Here is a 21,295-nt window from a genome sequence, read left to right on the forward strand (position 1 = left end):
TAATGTGAACACTTTCTGTCAACAGATCTATTAAATAATTATTTTATGATCCACATTCTTTAAAAAAGGAGCACTTGGAAAGGAAAGAACAATAAGAAGGAACTAGTAACAGTAACACATAATTTTCTTTTCAAGTACATGGTAATATTTCTTTTTACAATCAGTTGTTGTGGTGCACCACTTTAATTACGTAGACATTAAGATGTGAATATACATTTCCCTTATCTGCATTGTTGTCTTTAGTGTAATGTTTTTTCCTGCTTGAGCTATGTCATGTTTAGATATAAGTTATTTCTGCTGCTATTTGCCAGGTATAGTGCTACTAAATTTCACTTTGTATTACTCTGTTAAGCTAGTTTTACTATTGATTTATTTTTATTTTTGCTGCTCATTGCATTATATCAGTTGTAATTTATGCTGCTTGCTTTGCCTTTTGTATTTTTTATCGTTGCTGTTTGTGTTACTTGTTTTGTGCTGCTGCATTGCCTCGTCCCTTAGTTTAGCATCTGAGCTCAGTAGATTTAAGTTAGCTTAAGAGGGGGTAGACTATATAAGAAACTAACTATGATGAATTTATAAGAAATGCATTGAGAAGCTATCAGAAAATGGTATGGCAAAAAAAAAAGGATACTGTACAGTGGAGAAAAACTATTTTTGACAAAGGATGTGAACAGAATACAGAAAGCAGGCTTAGATAGGACTTTTTGGGAATAATGATGAAAGAAGGGAGATCTCCATGCAAAATACTGCAGTAAAACAATCCCTGTCCTTTCCTTTGGTGTCATCCCTCTATATGTTTGTGTACCCTTGTGTATTTTTCTTCCTGTCTCTGTGTAGTTTCATAGAATTTTTTCTTCTTTTAATATTAAGCTACATTCACTATGATGAGGAATACTGTTATCCTCGAATACAATTGGCATCAATAATATGTTATTTACTTTGTAAAGATGTTTAGACATTATTTATTCTGTTTTGTGTTAATGCTCATGTGTGAAGTTGATGTTTCGAAAGTTATTCTGATCTTCTATGTATGTACTCATGTCATAATTCCTGTAACACTGATGTATATGTCTATTTCTATTCTTTTGTAACGCCCGTTTTACTACAAATGTTATCTGTATTGTTATGTTCTTTAATGATGTATTTTGTACCTTTGTAATTGTATTCTCATGTTATAAAATTGTAATTGACACCAGTTCATCTTATTATTAACTTGTTAGTTATATTTCACTGCACACGTTTCTGTTGGTCATAGTATATGGACAATATGTGAGAAGTAGGGACTGTTAGTGTTTGCACGTGTGTTAATAATTCAGCAAGGGACTGGATAACAGGATTGCTGGTTCTAAGGACAATTCCAAACACTTTGTGAGTGCACAAGTGGTGGTTTATGGACTTGCTATATTCTCTGCAAGACTCTTCGATGGTGAATGTGCACCTGCACAATCGCAACAGATGGCTGCTGGACATTTCTACAAGGACTACAGTGGGTCTGCATCTTTGATGGCCGACCAATACCATTATTTCTACAAGGACTACAGTGGGTCTGCATCTATGATGACCCACCAACGCCATTATTTCTACAAGGACTGCAGTGGGTCTGCACCTCTGGTGGCCCACCAATACCGTAATCTCTACCAGGACTACAGTGGGTCTGCTCTGGGATGACCTACCTACCAATACTCTTCAAAACTTCGATTGACTCTGCTGTGGGTTTGCTCTGTTGTGGCCCATTACCTGTCTGCATGTCAAGAGTCAGCACTGTTTTTCCGTTGGAAGGACAACACTACTTCTTCAAGACTGCATGGAAATCCACTACTTCTGTGTGCATTTTCTTTTACTGCTCAGACTTTGAGAAAAACTCTGCATTTTTACTGTGATGAACAATGTGGACTGTCTTTATGGACTGTGAGAAATTTTTAGCTTTTGACCAACATTGTATCAATAAGTGTGTGCATTTGATTTCTTTGTTATTGTAATTATGAAAAATTTTATCAAATCATTATTGGCCACTGCCCAAAAAAAAAATTTGTAAAATTTTTTGTGGGGAGCATGGGGGCTATGTAAATAGGCTGTTTAGGTTTTTTCATTGGTAACGCCACCTCTGTATGAAAATCACTGGCTGTGCTGTGTGCAGTCTGTGGCTGCTTTGCATTGTTGTAATACTCGCCATTGTAGTGTTAGGCAGCTGGCTGTGAACAGCGCGTAGCGTTGCGCAGTTGGAGGTGAGCCGCCAGCAGTGGTGGATGTGGGGAGAGAGATGGCGGAGATTTGTAATTTGTCATGACCTGCTATATTTATATATGATGATATCAAGGTAAATACATTGTTTGTTCTCTACTAATATCTTTCATTTGCTAACTATCCCTATCAGCAGTTAGTGCCTTCCATAGTTTGAATCTTTTACTTAGCTGGCAGTAGTGGCGCTCGCTGTATTGCAGTAGCTTGAGCAGCGAAGATTTTTGTGAGGTAAGTGATTTGTGAAAGGTATAGTTTAATGTTAGTCAGGGCCATTCTTTTGTAGGGAATTTTGAAAGTCAGATTGCGTTGCGCTAACAAAATATTGTGTGTCAGTTTAAGCACAGTCATGTAGAATTGTTAAAAGGGGAAGTTTCAAAGTGAATGAGATTTTCACTCTTAAGCGGAGTGTGCGCTGATATGAAACTTCCTGGTGGATTAAAACTGTGTGCCGGACCGGGACCCGAAATCGGGACCTTTGCCTTTCGCGGGCAAGTGCTCTACCATGTGAACTACCCAAGCACGACTCACGCCCCCTCCTCACAGCTTTACTTCTGCCAGTACCTCGTTTCCTACCTTCCAAACTTTACAGAAGCTCTCCTGCGATCCTTGCACAACTAGCACTCCTCAAAGAAAGGATATCGCGGAGACATGGCTTAGACACAGCCTGGGGGATTTTTCCAGGAGAACCCTGCGAACCTTGCAGAACTAGCACTCCTCAAAGAATGGATATTGCGGAGACATGGCTTAGACACAGCCTGGGGGATTTTTCCAGGAGAACTTCTGTAAAGTTTGGAAGGTAGGAGACGGGGTACTGGCAGAAGTAAGCTGTGAGGACGGGGCGAGAGTCGTAGTTGGGTAGCTCAGATGGCAGAGCACTTCCCTGCGAAATGCAAAGGTGCCGAGTTCGACTCTCAGCCCGGCACACAGTTTTAATCTGCCAGGAAGTTTCAGATTAATAAGTGCTCAGTATTGATAGTTTTTGGGCAATGAATCACCAGCGTTACTGAAGAACGTTACCCTTACTGTAAGACAGTGGCTATGCTTATTATACGACAGGAAACCATCCCACGTTCTACATCTCTTGTGCCTGTACTGCACCGCAACCTCTACTGGACAAGGATTGGTCGTGGAGGTCCAGTAGCGTGGTCATCCCCTTTCACCTGATCTCAGTCCATTGGATTTTTGGTTATGGAGGTATTTAAAGGCATTGGTGTCTGTCCAACCTATGGACACTTTGCGGACGTCACAGAAGCATGCGACCAATATGTGGGACGCAATTCGATGTGTGTTGGAGAGAGTGCGTGATTTACTGTGAAGAAGGGCTGAATGATGTGTCGGGATGCGTGATTGCCACGTGCAGCACTGCCTATAGTGCAGTAATGAGAGGATAGAGTGGCCTATATTTTAACTGGTATTGTTCCTGCGAACATATAATTATTGGAAAGTTTCTTCTAGTCTTGATCAATACTACCTCCTGCACGAATTTGTGACATTTTTAAAATATACGTATATAGATATTTAGGCCTGTAGCCTACAGGCCATACGGCCACATTTACGTATATTATACTTAAATCAGTCATGATCTTGCGCGAATAATTTAGAGAGAAGCAGCCACGATATCTAACCTCATGTCTAGTCAAATATTTATGTACATGGCAGAAATAGCTTTGCTAACACCGAATGTATTCATTTATCTTCTGCTGTAATGTATTAGTCTACAACGACTAGCTAAAGTTTTAGACAGTAGATGTTTTCTCTCTGGAAAGAATGTTCTCCGAGGACACAGCCCCATTCACTGAAATTATGCTTACTGAATTAAATGTAATTTTAGTCTTTATGAAGGTTCATACACATTTCACTACAAATTGGAACCTGATGCAAAATCTGGCACCATCTACACTCTAGGATAAATAAAAAACGATGCACCACAAAGGAACTATCCGAACGGAACGCACACCGGTACATGTGATTTACATATACAGGCAAATGAACGAGTACAGTTTGAGAAGAAGGGGATGGTTTATTCAAGAGAAAGAACTTCACAAATTGAGCACGTCAGTAGCGCGTTGGTCCACCTCATGCCTTATGCAAGCAGTTATTCGGATTAGCATAGACTGATAGAGTTGTTGGAAGTCCTTCTGACGGATATGGTGTGAAGTTCTGTCCATTTTATGTGTTAGATAGTCAAAATCCCGAGGTAGCGGGAGTGCCCTACCAATAATGCTGCAAATGTTCCAAAAGTTCTCAAAGTGGGGAGAGGTCCGGCGACCTTGGTGGCCACCGTAGGGTTTGGCAAGCACGAAGGCAGGCAGCACAAACTCTCGCTGTGTAGGGGCGGGCGTTATCTGGCTGAAATGTCATCCCAGGAGTGCTTGCCATGAAGGGCAACAAAACGGAGAGTAGAATATGGTCGACGTACCCCTGTGTTGTACGGGTGCCGCTGAGATAATCGAAATGTTGGAAAGAAATGGCACCCCACACGATCACTCCTGGCTGTCGGGCAGTTTGGTGCATGACAGTAACATTGGTATCCCACCGTTATCTGGGGCGGCTCCGGATACCTCTTCGGCCTGGAATGTCATTGATTGGAGTAGAACCGTCTTCAGTGATGAACTACGCTTCTAATTGAGCCCCGAAAACTGGCGAAGACGTGTTTGGCGACGTCCCAGACTGCAATGGGATACCAACATGACAGTCGCCCGCCATACGGCCGAACAACCAACAATGATAGTCTTTTCGTCGGAGGGCTCTTTTGATTGTTACCTGCGGCACCCTTACAGTACAGTGGCCCGTCGGCGATATTCTACGCCCCGTTTTGTTGCCATTCATGGAAAGTCACCTGGTGCTTACTTTTCAACAAGATAATTCCCACCTCCAAACAGCGAGAGTTTCTACTGCTCGTCTTTGCACTTGCCAAACCCTACCTTGGGCAGCAAGGTCGCCAGATGTCTCCACAAACGAGAGTGTCTGGAACATTATTGGCAGGGTCCTCCAACAAGCTCCGGATTATGAAGATCTAACGCTGCAAATGGACAGAATTTGGTATGATATCGCTCAGGACATTCAACACTCATTTAATCGTTGCCAAACCTAATAAATGCCTGCACACTGGCAAGATGTGGACAACGCGTTATTGACAGTCAACACAGAGTAACGTTCTGTCCTTGAATCACGTTGCAGTGAATATACTGCAACTCTTGGTTGTCAATATGAACAGCTGCTATGGGCTTAATTTCTTGCTTAAGTTGCAAGTTGTTTATACCAATGAGAAATTCAATATTCATTCCCGACCATTAGTTCTTACCTCGTAGTATTCCGTTTACGACCGTCTACTATATTATCAATTATGATCCTAAAAATTTCGGGTCATTTTTCACAAGACCACGCTTTAATACTACAGATGCTTAGAAGACGTCTTCATAGCTCTATTCTGCCTCAAGAGCTCTAAATCTTGCCGCCTGTCTTTCCTGTCATACTTTAGCCACAGACATGAGTGTTTCCAAGTCTATATCTAGGTCTATACTCCGCAAACCATGTTAAGGTGTGACGGTGGCTACTTCGTGTACCAGTCTCACTCTGGCCCTTTCCTGTCACAGCTGCGAATGGTCCGCTGAAAGAACGATTGCTCGTAAGGTTCCGTGGTAGTTCAGATCTAACTAGATTTACTTTCGTCGTCTTTTCGAGAGATTTATGTAGTTTCAGCGATATATTATTTGACTCTTTCAGGAATGCAGGCTCTCGGCTCTTCTGTGTCCGGTCAGTTAATTCACTTTTGAAGGGTACTATACTGACGAGCAATGCTGAGGTGTTGCCCGAACGAGGGTTTTGTGGGATTTCTCCTTTGTCGACTGATTGCACCTGTCGACGGTTCTTCCAGCGAATCTCAGACTGGCATCGGCCTTAACTGAGATTAGTTCTACGTGGTCTTTAGACTTTGAGTCACTACGTTCGCATACTCTCACATATTTAATGGATCTAACTGCTTCCAATGACTGTTCTGTAGTCGTGTAATCAAACACTAATGGCTCTTTCTGTCTGTTTACGGACAATAATTTAGAAACACTATACCAAGAAGCGATGCTTTGTAGGTGTTCCTGCATTTCGTTGCAATTTTCAAGCGTTGCTAATTTTCTATACAACCAGAAAAGTATCCACTATGTCGTCTATACATATAGCGATAAGTAGTAGTTCTGTAACACACCCTAGGGTTACGCCCGAAGTTACTTTTAAATCGGGAGATGTCTCTCAGATAAGAATGATATGCAGTGCTCTATTTGCTAGAAACTCTTCAATTCAATCACAAAGCTTGCCTAATGCTGCGTCCACTCGTGTTTCATAAATTAGGTTTTTCGAAATTTACAAATTTTTTTGTCGTTACTCCTCAGATAATAATTACACCCAGTTCTATACATTTCAGCTATGAAGGGGATTATTCGTTCCGTTACCCATATATCACTCAACTTATCACCTTGCCTCTATGGCAGGTTTTCTTTCCGCTTTAGGACGGAAAATCTAGCGAACCGAGCAAACTGGTACCGCCAAGATTCAAAGCAAAACGGTTCCTTCAACAAGCTGTAACTTACATTCACTTTCATTTTTACCGCAATGCAAAACTACGAACAGGAACGAGTGTTTTATGCCTTTATCTCGGGGAAAATGGATACAACAACTACTGTGGGTGAAGCCCATAGCTTATGTACTTTACGGATCCACCTTTTTGGAAACAGACAGTGCAAGTTCCAAGCTCGCTTACTTTATCAACTGTAAAGAGGTCCGTCCGTAGCCTTGCTCTGCAAATTATTCACTAGTTCTTCGGCGGAACTTACCTTAGAAGCGGGCATTTAAGACATGGGATCGACTTGTCATAAAATTCTGCAAAAAGGGAAGTATCTGCTACTATACTGCGGAGGACTGGATGTGGGGAATATTATACCCGTTTCAAGTAATTCTGTTAACGACTGTTTCGAATCACTCACTGACGCTGTTCCTGAATGTTCAGATGGTTTTGTCCAACGTACACCAATATACTTAACGTCTGTGGTCAATGGCCGAAAACTCACAAGGAAATACCTGCCCACGTATCACTTAAAGCACAAAGGAGAAGCATATCAGCCTGACACAAATTATTTAAATTGCTATATAAACTAAGTTTCTGACAGTAGGAGGAAGAAGGTAGAGACCAGAATGATCCCATGGGCTGCAGGCAGCTTGAATATTCAGTCAACGTTTAACCTAACTTTCATTGCAAGTACAAAGGGGTATTAAAAGTAACTCTTGAATCTCTTTAAATAAATCGAACATTATTAACATTCTACATCTTCATTCTTCATGTTCAGATATTAATTTCTCAACTTAGTGACCCTGACGAGGAACATATATCTTCTAACGAGAGATCAGTTTGTTGAGACCGTCACTGCAGACTGTTTGACACCGCTGATGCATTAGCAACCTCACCCCTGCTTGCACCTCTTCATCTCTATCAAATTGAAGTCCTCGATGGTGTTCTTTAAGACTTGCAAACAGATGAAAATCGGATGGTGCCATGTCGGAACTGTATGAAGGATGGTCGATGACAGAGAACCCAGGGCGTAGCAGCCCTCGTATGGGGTCGGGCATTGTCACAATGAAAGAGAGGGAGCGCCACGTGTGGACGAACTCATCTGCGGTTAGCAACACGATCACGCTGTTTCACAGGTACCTACATGGTTATCTCAGACACCGCCACATTGCACGCTACTATTCGTTGCCCTTTAGCGTCAGAGCGTTGAAAATTTAGACATGAAGAATAAAGATGTAGAATGTTCATGAAGTCCGTTTTCCTTAAAAAGCTTTACGAGTTTTTACAATATATTTGGAAATGTTTCTTTTCCTAATGCCCTCGTATGTAGCACTTGGTCGCTATCAACACTACTGGCCATTACAATTGCTACACCACGAAGATGACGTGCTACAGACGCGAAATTTAACCAACAGGCAGAAGGTGCTGTGATATGCAAATGATTAGCTTTTCAGAGGATTTACACAAGGTTGGCGCCGGTGCGACACCTAAAACGTGCTGACATGAAGAAAGTTTCCAACCGATTTCTCATACACAAACAACAGTTGACCGGCGTTGCCTGGCGAAACGTTGTGATGCCTCGTGTAAGGAGGAGAAATACGTACCACCACGTTTCCGACTTTGATAAACGTCGGATTGCGGCCTATCGCATCTTATCCGCATGGCTGTAACGGATCGTGCAGCCACGTCTCGGTCCCTGAGTCAACAGATGGGGACGTTTGCAAGACAACAACCATCTGCACGAACAGTTGGACGACATTTGCAGCAGCATGGACTATCAGCTCGGAGACCATGGCTGCGATCACCCTTGACCCTGTATCACAGACAGGAGCGCCTGCGATGGTGCACTCAGCGACGAATATGGGTGCACGAATCGCAAAACTTCATTTTTTCAGATGAATCCAGGCTCTGTTTACAACATCAAGATGGTCGCATCCGTGTTTGGTGACATCGCGGTGAACGCACATTGGAAGCGTGTATTCGTCGTCGCCATACTGTCGTATCAACCGGCGTGCTGGTATGGGGTGCCATTGGTTACACGTCTCGGTCACTTCTTTTTCGCATTGACGGCACTTTGAACAGTGAACGTTACATTTCAGATGTGTTACGACCCGTGGCTCTACCCTTCGTTCGATCCCTGCGATACCATACATTTTAGCATGATAATGCACGACCGCATGTTGCAGTTCCTTGACGGGCCTTTCTGGATACAGAAAATGTTCGACTGCTGTCCTGGCCAGCACATTCTCCAGATCTCTCACCAATTGAAAGCGTCCGGTCAATGGTGTCCGAGCAACTGGCTCGTCACAATACGCCAGTCACTACTCTTGATGAAATGTGGTATCGTGTTGAATCTGCATGGGGAGCTGTACTTGTACACGCCATCCAAGCTCCGTTTGACTCAATGCCCAGGCGTATCAAGGCCGTGTTTACGGCCAGAGGGGGTTATTTTAGGTAGTGGTTTCTCAGGATATATGCACCCAAACTGCGTGAAAATGTAATCACATGTCAGTTCTAGTATAATATATTTGTCCAATGAATACCCGTTTATCATCTGCATTTCTTCTTGGTGTAGGAATTTTAATGCCCAGTAGTGTAACTACACCACTAACTTGACCAGACTATAAATTTAATTTCTCCATATAATCAGCATATACAACTTACGGGCACCACAGTAATCCTAGATAGTGTTTTCTGCAGAATCCGTGGATTTGCTTTTACATTCTCGACCAATCGATCAAGAGTTAGGGTGAATGCTGTTTTCAGTGTCGTTGTAATATCGGATAGTTACAATGAAACTTTACCTTTTTAACACGTTAGAAGACAGAAACTAATTGTCGTACGAGTGCCAAACTTGGTAGCATTAATATCCAGAGTATGGGGTGCATGATTTCCATGCGTCACAGCGCCACGGTCCAGTTCAGCCACCAGATGCCGTTATCAGTCATTGTGATTCATAATCACAACCTGACCAGTATCAGTGCACTTTTCGACGTGTCATCATGAGCTTGGGTAAAAGGGGCAGGGCATAATTGATGAAGCTCTGTTATCGAAACAACAGCAATGCTGCAGCTGCACTTCGAGAATATCGCCGGCTGAAAAGATTACGGAAGGGTCCTCTTCCACCCCCCCCCCCCCCCCCCCCCCTCGCCACCGCTCACAGGCTTTGCGGAGCATGGGAGCATGGTGAAGCAGTTCGAATCAAGTGGGGAAGTGGGTGTCGCTCCGCGAAGAGGCCGACGACCGGTGGCACCACAGGTGGTCGATGAAATCGCTGTTGCTATGGCAGACAACGCTGCACTCAATTCCCGATACTCAGGCAGTGAGCTTGCTGTGTCACGATAGTTGAACATCCCTGGTCCACTGTACGGAAGGTGCTTCGAACCACTGTCAAATGGTATTCTTACAAAATGTCGCCCCCTGTGATTTCTGGTTGTGAGGCTAGCTGTAGGACAGGACTTACCAACGGAACATTCAAACATGTGCTGATCTGAAGCGCCGCATATAAAGAGAGGTAGCCAGCATACCTAAGAACATGCTTCGTTCTGCTGTGCAGAATGCAATCCTGCGCTTTCAGACTCCTCTGCACACTCATGGGTGCCATATTGAGCCCCTTTGTAGCAGTAATGGTACCGGTATTAATGGTATGATGTAGTGTAGCGGCACATTAAAAGTGTTTCAGTTGGATTCATTCCGCATTATTTCTCTTCACCATGTCTTCGACATTAATGCTACCAAGTTTGGTACTCGCACGGTAATTATTTTCCGTGTTGCAACGTGTTAATTCGGAAGGTTTCATTAAAACCACCCGGTACTACAGATTTTTTATTTTATTTTATTTATTTACTTTTTTTTGCAATCGTATTGACCAACTAGGATCACGTTAACAACTTCAGTTCCTCTTCTTCCTTTGTTGTTGTTTCCTATTTTTTCAGTATTCCCTCATTTTCTCCCCATGAAGTCTCTTCCTTTCTTCTGTCCATGTTGTTCCCGATTTTTTATTTCTTCCGCTTTAAAAGCCTTCCACATTTAGTATTTTGTTTTTAAAACGGTTTCTTTCTGCTATTTCTGATTCTTTGATGTTGTTCCTTTCAAGATCTTTTCTTACTTCTGTAATCCATACTATTGTCGATTTCTTCTTCCAGAAATATAGGAGTATTTGTTTTATTAGTCTGTTTCCATCCATTCGGTAGAGATGTCCAAAAAAGGTTTATCTTCGTTTGACCATTACTTCAGATATTTTCTCTATATTTTTGTAGATCTCTTCATTACTTCTTATTTTCCAGCCATCTGCAGTTTTCATTGCACCCATTATTTTTCTAATAATCCTTCTTTCCAGTATCTATAGTTTGTCCGTCTTATAGTTTATCGTTAGGCATTCAGATCCATATAAACATTCTGGTCGTACCACTCTGGTGTAGTGTTTTAGTTTTGTTTTTCTAGATATACATTTCTTGTTGTAAATATTTTTGGTCAAACCCTATGCTCTTTCCATTTTTTTAATTCTTACATCTATTTATTTTATTTTATTTATTTTTTAATCAAACTGATGTACATGTTCCCAGTGAGCAAAATGGCCTTAAATGACGATCCAGACAGAACTTTTTTTCTTTTCTTCCAAACAACGCGGCATGAGTGTTCACCTCTCACACATGTATCTGCTTGCGATGCACTGAGCTGGACTGGCCGTCACGATACTGACCAACCTTACCGAGAAAAGTAAACTGAGCGTGCGCATTGGTCAGGCTCAACGACCTTCTGGCTTTGGGAGAATCGTTACTAGATGAGGGTAAATCCCTGTTTATCTGGGCATATTTATCTTCTAACTTAGTAAGACCTACTATGTACCTCTATACATGTCTCCAATTTAGTGTTAATTAATAAAGCGACGAAAAGTTTGTAACAAGGTCATATGCCGAGTTAGCAACTTGTCAGCGCTAGACGGGGAGCCAGGGCAGTGGTTGGTACTTACAGGTGTCCGGACAGAGGGAGTTGTCGAACCCGCAGACGGGGACGTCGAGCGGCGGTTCGGTGCGGCCTCCCGCCCAGTGGATGGACTTCCCCGGCACGTACTCCAACTGCCGGTTCGCTCCGATGTAGTAGGCCACCGTCTGAAACGGAGAAAACGACTACTGTGGCAACTCGGAATGCAATTAAAATTACATCCATTAGAGAACCTCTTTGATGAAGCGGTTTCTGTGGTTCTTTTGCATGTTTCACTGTTCCACTGGGCATCCTTGCCTTACTCCCCTCCTTATATTTGCATTCTTATTCACACCATTCACTTCTACCTCTGCTTCCTACCTTTTATACGGGTTCCAGATTCATCTTCCGTCCCTCTAATCAAGAAGGAAATAAATTTTGATTGGAGGGACAGAAGATTAATCTGGAACCTGTATAAAAGGCAGGAAACAGAGACAGAAATGAATGGTGTGAAGAAGAAAGCAAAAATAAGGCAGGAAGTAAGGCAAAGATGCCCATTATCACCGTGTTTGTTCAACTTATTTATTGATAAAACCACTGAAAAATTGGAAAGAATAACCAAAGGAAATAAAACTAACTGGGAACGAAAACATTGTATCCGTTTTGCAGATGACATAGTAGTACTTGCTGACTCAGTAAAAGGAAATTGATTTTATGTTGCTAAAATTTGCCAAAATCCTATGAGAATTTAATCTAAAAATAAATAAGAAGGAAACAAAAACTATGATAGTAGGGAAGACAAAACGAAAATGGTAAACTTAATATTAAATTAGACGATGATGTTCTAGAGCAGGTTGAGAACTTCTGTTATTTGGGGAATACAATCACTGATGACAATAAATGTATCACCGATATAAAGAGAAAAATAGCCTTGGTAAAGCAAGATTTCCAAAATAAAAGGAATTTGCTAAAAGACAATCATATAAGCCTAGAGAGTAGGAAAACGTTTGCCAGAACTTTTGTAAGGAGTGTCTTAACATACGGATGTGAAGCGTGGACTCTGAGAAAGACAGAGAAAAAGAGACCGAAAGCAATGGAAATGTGAATATGGAGAAGAATGACGAATTCAAGCTGGATGGATAGAAAAAGTAACGAACAGGTCTTAAGAGAAGTGAATGAGAACAGAACGCTGCTGAATTATATGGGAAGGAGGGCACATAATGAGGCACAACCAGTTCCTAAAGAATGTATATGAAGGAAAAGTTTCAGGGAAAAACCAAGAAGCAGGCCAAGAGCAACGTATTTTAGTAACATAAAAGAAGATATGGGGATAAAATCGTATGAAGAATTGAAGAGATTGACAATGGAGAGAGGAACGTGGCTAAATCGACAAGGCATAGCCTTTAGTTTATGATGATGATGACGATGAGTGTCGAGTTGATGCAAGTATTACCCTTCGTCAATATCTACTATGAGATGTTGTCCGCCTTGTGGATTAAGTCGGCCCATACAACGTTATGTGCCCCCCACCCCACCCCTCCTCCTACACACTCACAACAACTGGACTACCGGAACGGTGTTGTTCGACAATATTCCTCACCTTTTTCCACGTTAACACGTCCGGTATTGCTTAAGGTGATAGTTTCTGTGTTCCAAATGTTATAATATGGTGAGGCATGATGATGTGAACCTCCAGACATTTGAACGTGTTGTCACAGGTGAACGTTATGGTGACACTGTACCTTTTCCCCATATGCAACTTTTCAGGGATGCATTCGACCCTGACTTCATTTTTATGGATGTCAATGCGCGATAGCGTCAGACAACGTACGTGGTGAAGCTCTTGGAACGAGACGATGTTCGGCGATTGGGCTGACCTGCCAGCTCCCCCGACGTTAATCCCATCGATCGCGTATGGAGTGCGTTTAGGCAGACGTGTTACAGCAAGTCTACATGAACCAACGACCATCCATCAGTTGTCAACCGCACTTGTGGAGGAACTGCGACAGCAGCTCCTTGCCAAACCTACCGCCAGCATGGGAGCTCGTCGTGGAGCAAGCACTGCCGGTCTTGGTGATCCCACACACCCTATTAACAACTATGTCAGGCCTTCTGAAATATCCAGATCACCAACAAGAATCGCGGTGACTCACTGTAATTACTAGCTTTGAATAAAAGTGTCATTTGTGTCTGTGCCACAGTTTCCATTTGTACTTAATTGTATCAGTTATTTCTGCGTATGATCCAAGTTTCATCGAGAACGAGCTACATTTCTCGATAGTGACACAGCTACATCTAGATCCACATCAACACTCCGTAAGCCACGTAGCTGTGTATGGCGGAGGCTGCTTCTGGCAGCACTAACTGATGCCCCCTACCCCGTTACACTGGCGAATGGCGGGTGCGAAGAATGACTGTCGGTAGGCCTCTGTATTAGCTCTAATTTATGAAATGTTTTCATCGTGGTCATTTCGCGAGATGTATGTGGGAGATGGATTCCGGAAACAGCGATCGTGTGAGACGAAACTCGCTTTATTTGTTCATGAGACCCAGAAAATATTAGATACAGGCTCCCAGGTAGATGCCATTTTCCTTGGCACCCGGAAGGCGTTCGATACAGTTCCGCACTGCCGCCTGATAAACAAAGTAAGAGCCTACCGAATATCAGACTAGCTGTGTGGCTGGATTGAAGAGTTTTTAGCAAACAGAACACAGCATGTTGTTCTCAATAGAGAGACATCCACAGACGCTAAAGTAACCTCTGGCGTGCCACAGGGAAGTGTTATGGGACAATTTCTTTTCACAATATATATTAATGACCTAGTAGATAGTGTCGGAAGTCCCATGCGGCTTTTCGCGGATTATGCTGTAGTATACAGAGAAGTTGCAGCATTAGAAAATTGCAGCGAAATGCAGGAAGATCTGCAGCGGATAGGCACTTGGTGCAGGGATGGGAACTGACCTTTAACATAGACAAATGTAATGTATCGCGAATACATAGAAAGAAGGATCCTTAATTGTATGATTATACGATAGCGGAACAAACACTGGTAGCAGTTACTTCTGTAAAATATCTGGGAGTATGCGTGCGGAATGCTTTGAAGTGGAATGATCGTATAAAATTAATTGTTGGTAAGGCGGGTACCAGGTTGAGATTCATTGGGAGAGTCCTTAGAAAATGTAGTCCATCAACAGAGGAGGTGGCTTACAAAACACTCGTTCGACCTATAGTTGAGTATTGCTCATCAGTGTGGGATCCGTTCCAGGTCGGGTTCACTGAAGAGATAGAGAAGATCCAAAAAAGAGCGGCGCGTTTCGTCACAGGGTTATTTGGTAAGCGTTATAGCGTTACGGAGATGTTTAGCAAACTCAAGTGGCAGACTCTGCAAGAGAGGCGCTCTGCATCGCGGTGTAGCTTGCTGTCCAGGTTTCAAGAGGGTGCGTTTCTGGATGAGGTATATATTGCTTCCCCCTACTTATACCTCCCGAGGAGATCAATAATGTAAAATTAGAGAGATTTGCGCGCGCACGGAGGCTTTCCGGCAGTCGTTCTTCCCGCGAATCATACGTGACTGGAACAGGAAAGGGAGGTAATGACAGTGGCACGTAAAGTGTCCTTCGCCACACACCGTTGGGTGGCTTGCGGATTATAAATGTAGCTGTAGATGTAGATGTAGAAAGTAATATGTTTTCCGACTCTTCCCGGAAAACAGTCTCTCGAAATTTCAATAGTAAACCTCTCCGTGGTCCACAGGGTCTCTTTTGTACCGTCTGCCACTGAGGTTTGTTTAGCATGTCGGTAACTCTGCCGCTCTTAGGTACATCTTTTCTCTCTTTCCTGTCAGTCCTACCTGTCAAGGGTTCCAGTCTGATGAACAGTTATTCAAGAATGGGTCGAACAAGCACCTTGTAAGACACTTCTTTCGTGGATGAGTCACATTTCCCTTCGATTCTTCCTATGAATTTCAATCTGTCGTCTGCTTTTCCTACTGTTTGTTTGACGTGGTCATCCCACTTAAGGTCACTCTGAATAGTTTCTCCTAGATATTTTACGGTCTATACTGTTTAAAGCAATGCGTCTTCGAGACTTGGACTATGACTACAAGAGAAGAGAGTAGGATACAATCCAGTGAAATGGAGTTTGTGAGAAGTATGCTAGAGAAGACGAGGAGAGACAGAGTGAAAAATGAAGATGTTAACCAGTAAATTTGAGTGGAGAAGTTGACTGAGAAAACTGAAAAGAATAGATTAAAATGGTTTGGACATGTGAAGAGGATGGGAGAGGGAAGAATACCAAGAAGAATGAAGGAGGTAAAGACGGAGGGCAAGAGGCCAAGAAGAAGACCGAGAATAAGATGGATTGATACAATAAAAATGAGTTCAAGAAGCAGAAACCTGCTATGGAACCAAATTGTGGAAGAAGAATGGTGGAAAGACCGAGTAAAGTGGCGAAGTACCATTGATACTCCAACCCGTCCGTATGTTGGATAGAGGCGAAACGAAGATCAAGATGATGAAACGAAGATGATGATGATGTCATCGATAATGTAGTTGTACAGTAGTATAAATCTTTTCCCGTGTATGCGCAGCATAATTCATTTACTTACCTTATGGACCAACAGCCAGAGCCTTCAAGATTCACCGGTCTGGCACAGGTCATTTTGCAAATCGATACTTCCTTCCGGCGTTGCTACTTTCTTTTAGACGACCACATCATCTGCAGCCAGTCTTAAAGAGCTTCCAGCGCTTTCTACTAGATCATTTGTGAATAGTAACGGCCCTGTCACACTTCCTTGGGATATTCCGGTAACTATCTGCACCACTGTAGATTTTGTATCGTTAAGAGTGACACTTTGAGTCCTGTCTGCAAAGATGTCCTGAATCCAGTCGCAAACCTGATCGGATACTCGGTGAGCTCCTTTTTTTCACTAAACGGCAGAGCGGGACGGTTTCAAATGCCTTCCTGGAGTCAAGAAACACGGTTTCAGCCAGTGCGCCGTTGTCTGTTGCGCTATGGATCTCATGGAGGAACAGAGTGATCTTCGCAGTATCTCTGTTTGCGGAATCCATGTTGATTTTTATGGAGAAGATTTTCCTTCTCCAAGAACGTCATAATTCTTGATCGTAAAAGCATGTTCCATAATTCTACAACACATTGACACCAACGATATAGGCCTATAATTATGTGCATCCGCCCTAAGACCTTTCTTGAAAATGGGAATGATCTGCGCTTTTTTCCCAGTCATTAGGTTGCCTTCGTTGTTAACTAAAATGAGCTGTGTCTAGAAAGGTACCTAGTTCTTTAGCATAATATTTGTAAAATCATGCAGGTATCTCATCTGCTCCTCATGCCTTTCCATTATTAAGCGATTGAGACTTTTTTGCTATTCAGTGATCGGCAATCTCCGTATCTGTCATTTCGAAATTCGTACGATAAGTGAAAAGAGGGACTGTATTACGATTTTCCCCGGTTAAATAATCTCGGAAGACCGAAAGTTACTATTGCCCATAGGATCTGCACACCAGAGTAGTTCAATACAATTCGAGCAGCTTCGTCTATTGTTTTACAGCACAAGTACACACTAAAGCAATGCACTTCTGCGGAACAGAATAGGACAGGCACCTAAGAGCCCATCAACGTGAAGGACACTGTATTCGATAGTCCTTACAGATTTGTTCCCTACTTCTTTACTTTGTTATCACAGTTTATCTGTCTACCTGTCGTAAGCTACGTACAACTGCTTCTAACCGTAAATCTTGGTACTACTGTATCTGTGTCACGCTCGTGTGGGTGTCACGGGGAAGTTTAGCTCGGACTCCGCCTTCGCTGCCTCCTCGCACAACATGGGCCAAAGTCAGATTACGCCGTGTGCGCCCGAGCTGCCACGCCATTAGGTATAAGCCGACGTGAAAAGAGAAGTCCTATCAGACGGAGCTAAGCAGCTGTCCGCCCGCCAGTAAGTCGCTGGAGCTGACAGAATCTTGAGGCAAGGCCAAGGGAGTTTCCTCTGCGCGAGCTCTGGATCCTGATGATTATTTCGTTAACTGCGGAAGAAATCATAGCGTTCCAGAAATATCTTGAGCTAAGTCAAATCAGGTCTAGTATCCTACAACATTGGAAGTCTTATCAATAATAGATGTTTTCGTCGCTGTACATATAATCTTCATAGGTGTATCGAGCCTAGCCACACCCTACTCAGCTGAAGGGCTGCATAGTTTTACAGTCACAGTTTTGTCTCCAAAATTGAGGGATTTTTTGTAGAATTCCGGAACTGCGTGACAGTGAAACGACCAAGAGAGATTGTAAGATTACATGCATTCTGAATTTGCTCAGAACTACATTTCTACATGACCACTGAAATGTTATTTGTTTTCTTTGTGTGAGACAATTTATTTTTTCTGCTTGTCTGGAGTACATAAACGAGAAATTTTAATAATATGTAGCACAACGGCAAATGACAGAGACTACTGGCTTCAGGTAAGTAGCTTTTTATCTCCATCTTCACAACTCTTGAACGTTTATGAATTCTGGCAAATTTGTCTTCAAGAAGCAATGCTCAACAGGACGTCACAGCCACTGGCCTTAAGGATACTTGAAAATCGTCACAACAGCATAAATTTAAAGAATGTGAAAAGTGTATAGGCTACATATGAAAAAATTATTGATTGTTGCAAAATAAAAGAGAATAACTTATAAGAACATATGGTGGTGCTAAAATCCGTATCTCTACACATAACGTTCAGTGATATTAACCTTCGCAGTACCAAAAGAAAGGAAGTGGGAGGAGGCAAATGAATTTGTGTTTTTAATGTCCTCTCCCGCGCCAGCCGAAGTGGCCATGCGGTTCTAGACGCTGCAGTCTGGAACCGTGAGACCGCTACGGTCGCAGGTTCGAATCCTGCCTCGGGCATAGATGTGTGTGATGTCTTTAGGTTAGTTAGGTTTAACTAGTTCTACGTTCTAGGGTACTAATGACCTCAGAAGTTAAGTCCCATACTGCTCAGAGCCATTTGAACCATTTTTCCTCTCCCTATTGGTAGAACATGTTATTGAAACCGTATTTACGCTGAAAAGAATGGGCTAAAAGATATTTTCATGTTCTAGACCCAACTCACACATCAGTGTCTCTATAAAAACTATGTTGTTAATATAAGTCAACAAAAACTAACGAATTTTGCTTTTTTTACAATTTTTAGGGTGAGCGTAAAGTACCTTGAGTTGTGGAAAATGGCTTGGTACAGCTGGGGTTCGTGTGACTACCATTATGTTCGACGTCAACGCGTGCAATAACCGCTCCCAGACTGCCGTGGCAGCACTAGCAGTGGAACGTTTATACAGCTTGTTCAGGGGAGGGGGGCGGGAGCAAGGAATTGAATTGGATTGATTTTCTGACATCGAAAAGTCATGATCACTGGATTTCGGCCCAAGCGTAGAAGCATTTCCGAAACGACAGAGTCTGCAAACTGTTCACGTTCTACCTGTGGTTAAAGCATATCGTGCGTGGCAAAATGACACTATCCAAAACCGGCGCCGAGGCAACTATGGTGCACCACAGGCCATAGATGACAGCTTTGAAAGACGGCCTTTGCGGAGACGGAGAGGGATGGAGAGGGAAGAACAGGTGTGCAACTGTTGACCAACTTATCATCCAGATGAACCGAGGGGCTACTGACAGCGCCTGCTCAACGACTGTCAGCCAACATTGCTGCGTATAGGCCTCCGCAGCATGTGGCTGGTCCATGCGTCCATGCTGACTGCTGTTCATGTGCAATGAAGGCTGGAATTTGGATGACAATAGCGCATTTGAATATCCATTGAATGGCTACAGGTGGTCTTTCCAGATGAATCACCTTTTATGCCCCATTGGACAAATTGGCTTTGGTGTGTATGGCCCTGTAATTTTCGTTGGAAGGGTCCACGCCGGAGAAGGGACCGTTATGGTCTGGGAAATGTTTTCGGAACATTCTCTGGGTGATCTCGATGTTTCCGAGGACGCACTGGGTTAACACAAGTGTGTACCTGTATTTGGGGATCATGTTCATCCCTACAAGCAGTTTGGTTTCACTCGGCATGATGCCATCTACCAGCAACGTGTCACACAGTAAACCCCTGATTTTAACCCGACAGAGAACCTGTGGAATCACTTCGATCGGGCTGATCGCATCATGGATCACCAACCGAGAACCTTGGCACAATTGGCCATGGCAATAGGTTCGGCATGACTCCACATCCCTGTCGCTACCTTCCAGAACCTCACTAGCTCTTTCACTTGGGATCCGTGCTGCAAAAAGTGATTATTCAGGCTTTTCATAAGAGGTCATATTAACGTCAATGGATCGTGTGCTATAACAATGGATGTATCAATGTATGAATGTACATTCAACATCGACTCCAAAACTACTGTGAAGGATTTCAACGAAACTTGGTACGAATATCACTTTCTGTTTGGAAATAAATACCCTGGCGGTAAGAACCACGTACATCTATCAGGGATGGGAATAAATAATGTGTGACATTGATGAGAAATACCTGGAACAATTTCAACCGCATTTTTAGGTACATGACTCATTAACTCTTTCAAATTACTGAAGGAATAAGGTTTACCACTAAGTGTGGGGATATGTACTAGAACGGGTGATTTAAAACTGTTGAAATCGACATGCTTGTATTTATTTTCTCTATTTGGTTGACTTTGAACTCTTCTAAAAGTATGAAGTGCCATATATCTCTTAGTTGTGCTGTTCGTGCACCTAGCCGATAATTTTTTCAATATGTTTCTGGACCTGAGATCAAGCCACACGAGTGAATATCACAAATAAATTAAACACGGATTAAGACGACAGATAATCAGCCATATATGTGTGCCACTTACACATATGTTGTGTCTCTTCTCTTAAGCCCATGGATGGGTTTCAGGCTTAGTACACATATTTATTATTATCTGGAAGGAAATACTGTCGGCGTAAAAACCGTCCACCTCCAATTGGGGTGGCGGTAATAACTGGGTGAAGCATAGAGCAAAGGGCAGTAGAAGGTGGGCAGTGAGTGGAATGAGGAGATGGAGAGACAGAGAGGGAAGTAGGAGGAGACGGGCAGAGAGAGGGGGAGAATGTGGTGGGCAGAGACCAAGGAGAGGAGGAATTCAAAACACAGAGGCGGAATAAGGAGATGTGTGCAGCATATGTGACGTACTAGTACGCCGTTGAGGGCGCAGGTAAAAACTAGTGTCTTTGTAAACTAGAACTCTCTGAAACCGTAGTATAACACTTTTTATAGCTATAAGAGTGTAGAAGAATCAGGAGACGCTAGCAGAAAAGCTAATGAAGGAAGTTTCACATTTCCTCGTAGTACAATAGAAGTTTTATATTACAAACAATTGCCTGCTGTTATCTATTACGAAGCCCTTGTACGACCCCATCACATATCAGTGCGTAAATTAATATACATTTCTGTCGAAAATCTGTGATTAATTTAACACAACATGTTTCTGGACTACATTAACCCATTATCAAGTTTCTTAAAGAAGGCAAACACATGTCATTATCTGTTATTACGAAACGTACAAACATACT

General features: G+C 42.7%; 1 protein-coding gene across 2 annotated transcripts in view; it reads right to left on the reverse strand.

Annotated features, from left to right (window-relative positions):
- LOC124612952 (atrial natriuretic peptide receptor 1-like) overlaps nucleotides 1-21,295 on the reverse strand; it is a 1,199,832-nt gene that overhangs the window by 517,570 nt on the left and 660,967 nt on the right. For both annotated transcript variants that reach the window (XM_047141468.1, XM_047141467.1), the window contains one exon: nucleotides 11,772-11,910. In XM_047141468.1, coding sequence (XP_046997424.1) covers nucleotides 11,772-11,910 — 139 coding nt within the window. The remainder of the gene's footprint in view (nucleotides 1-11,771; nucleotides 11,911-21,295) is intronic.

The sequence above is a fragment of the Schistocerca americana genome, chromosome 4, assembly GCF_021461395.2.
Source record: "Schistocerca americana isolate TAMUIC-IGC-003095 chromosome 4, iqSchAmer2.1, whole genome shotgun sequence".
Lineage (NCBI taxonomy): Eukaryota > Metazoa > Arthropoda > Insecta > Orthoptera > Acrididae > Schistocerca > Schistocerca americana.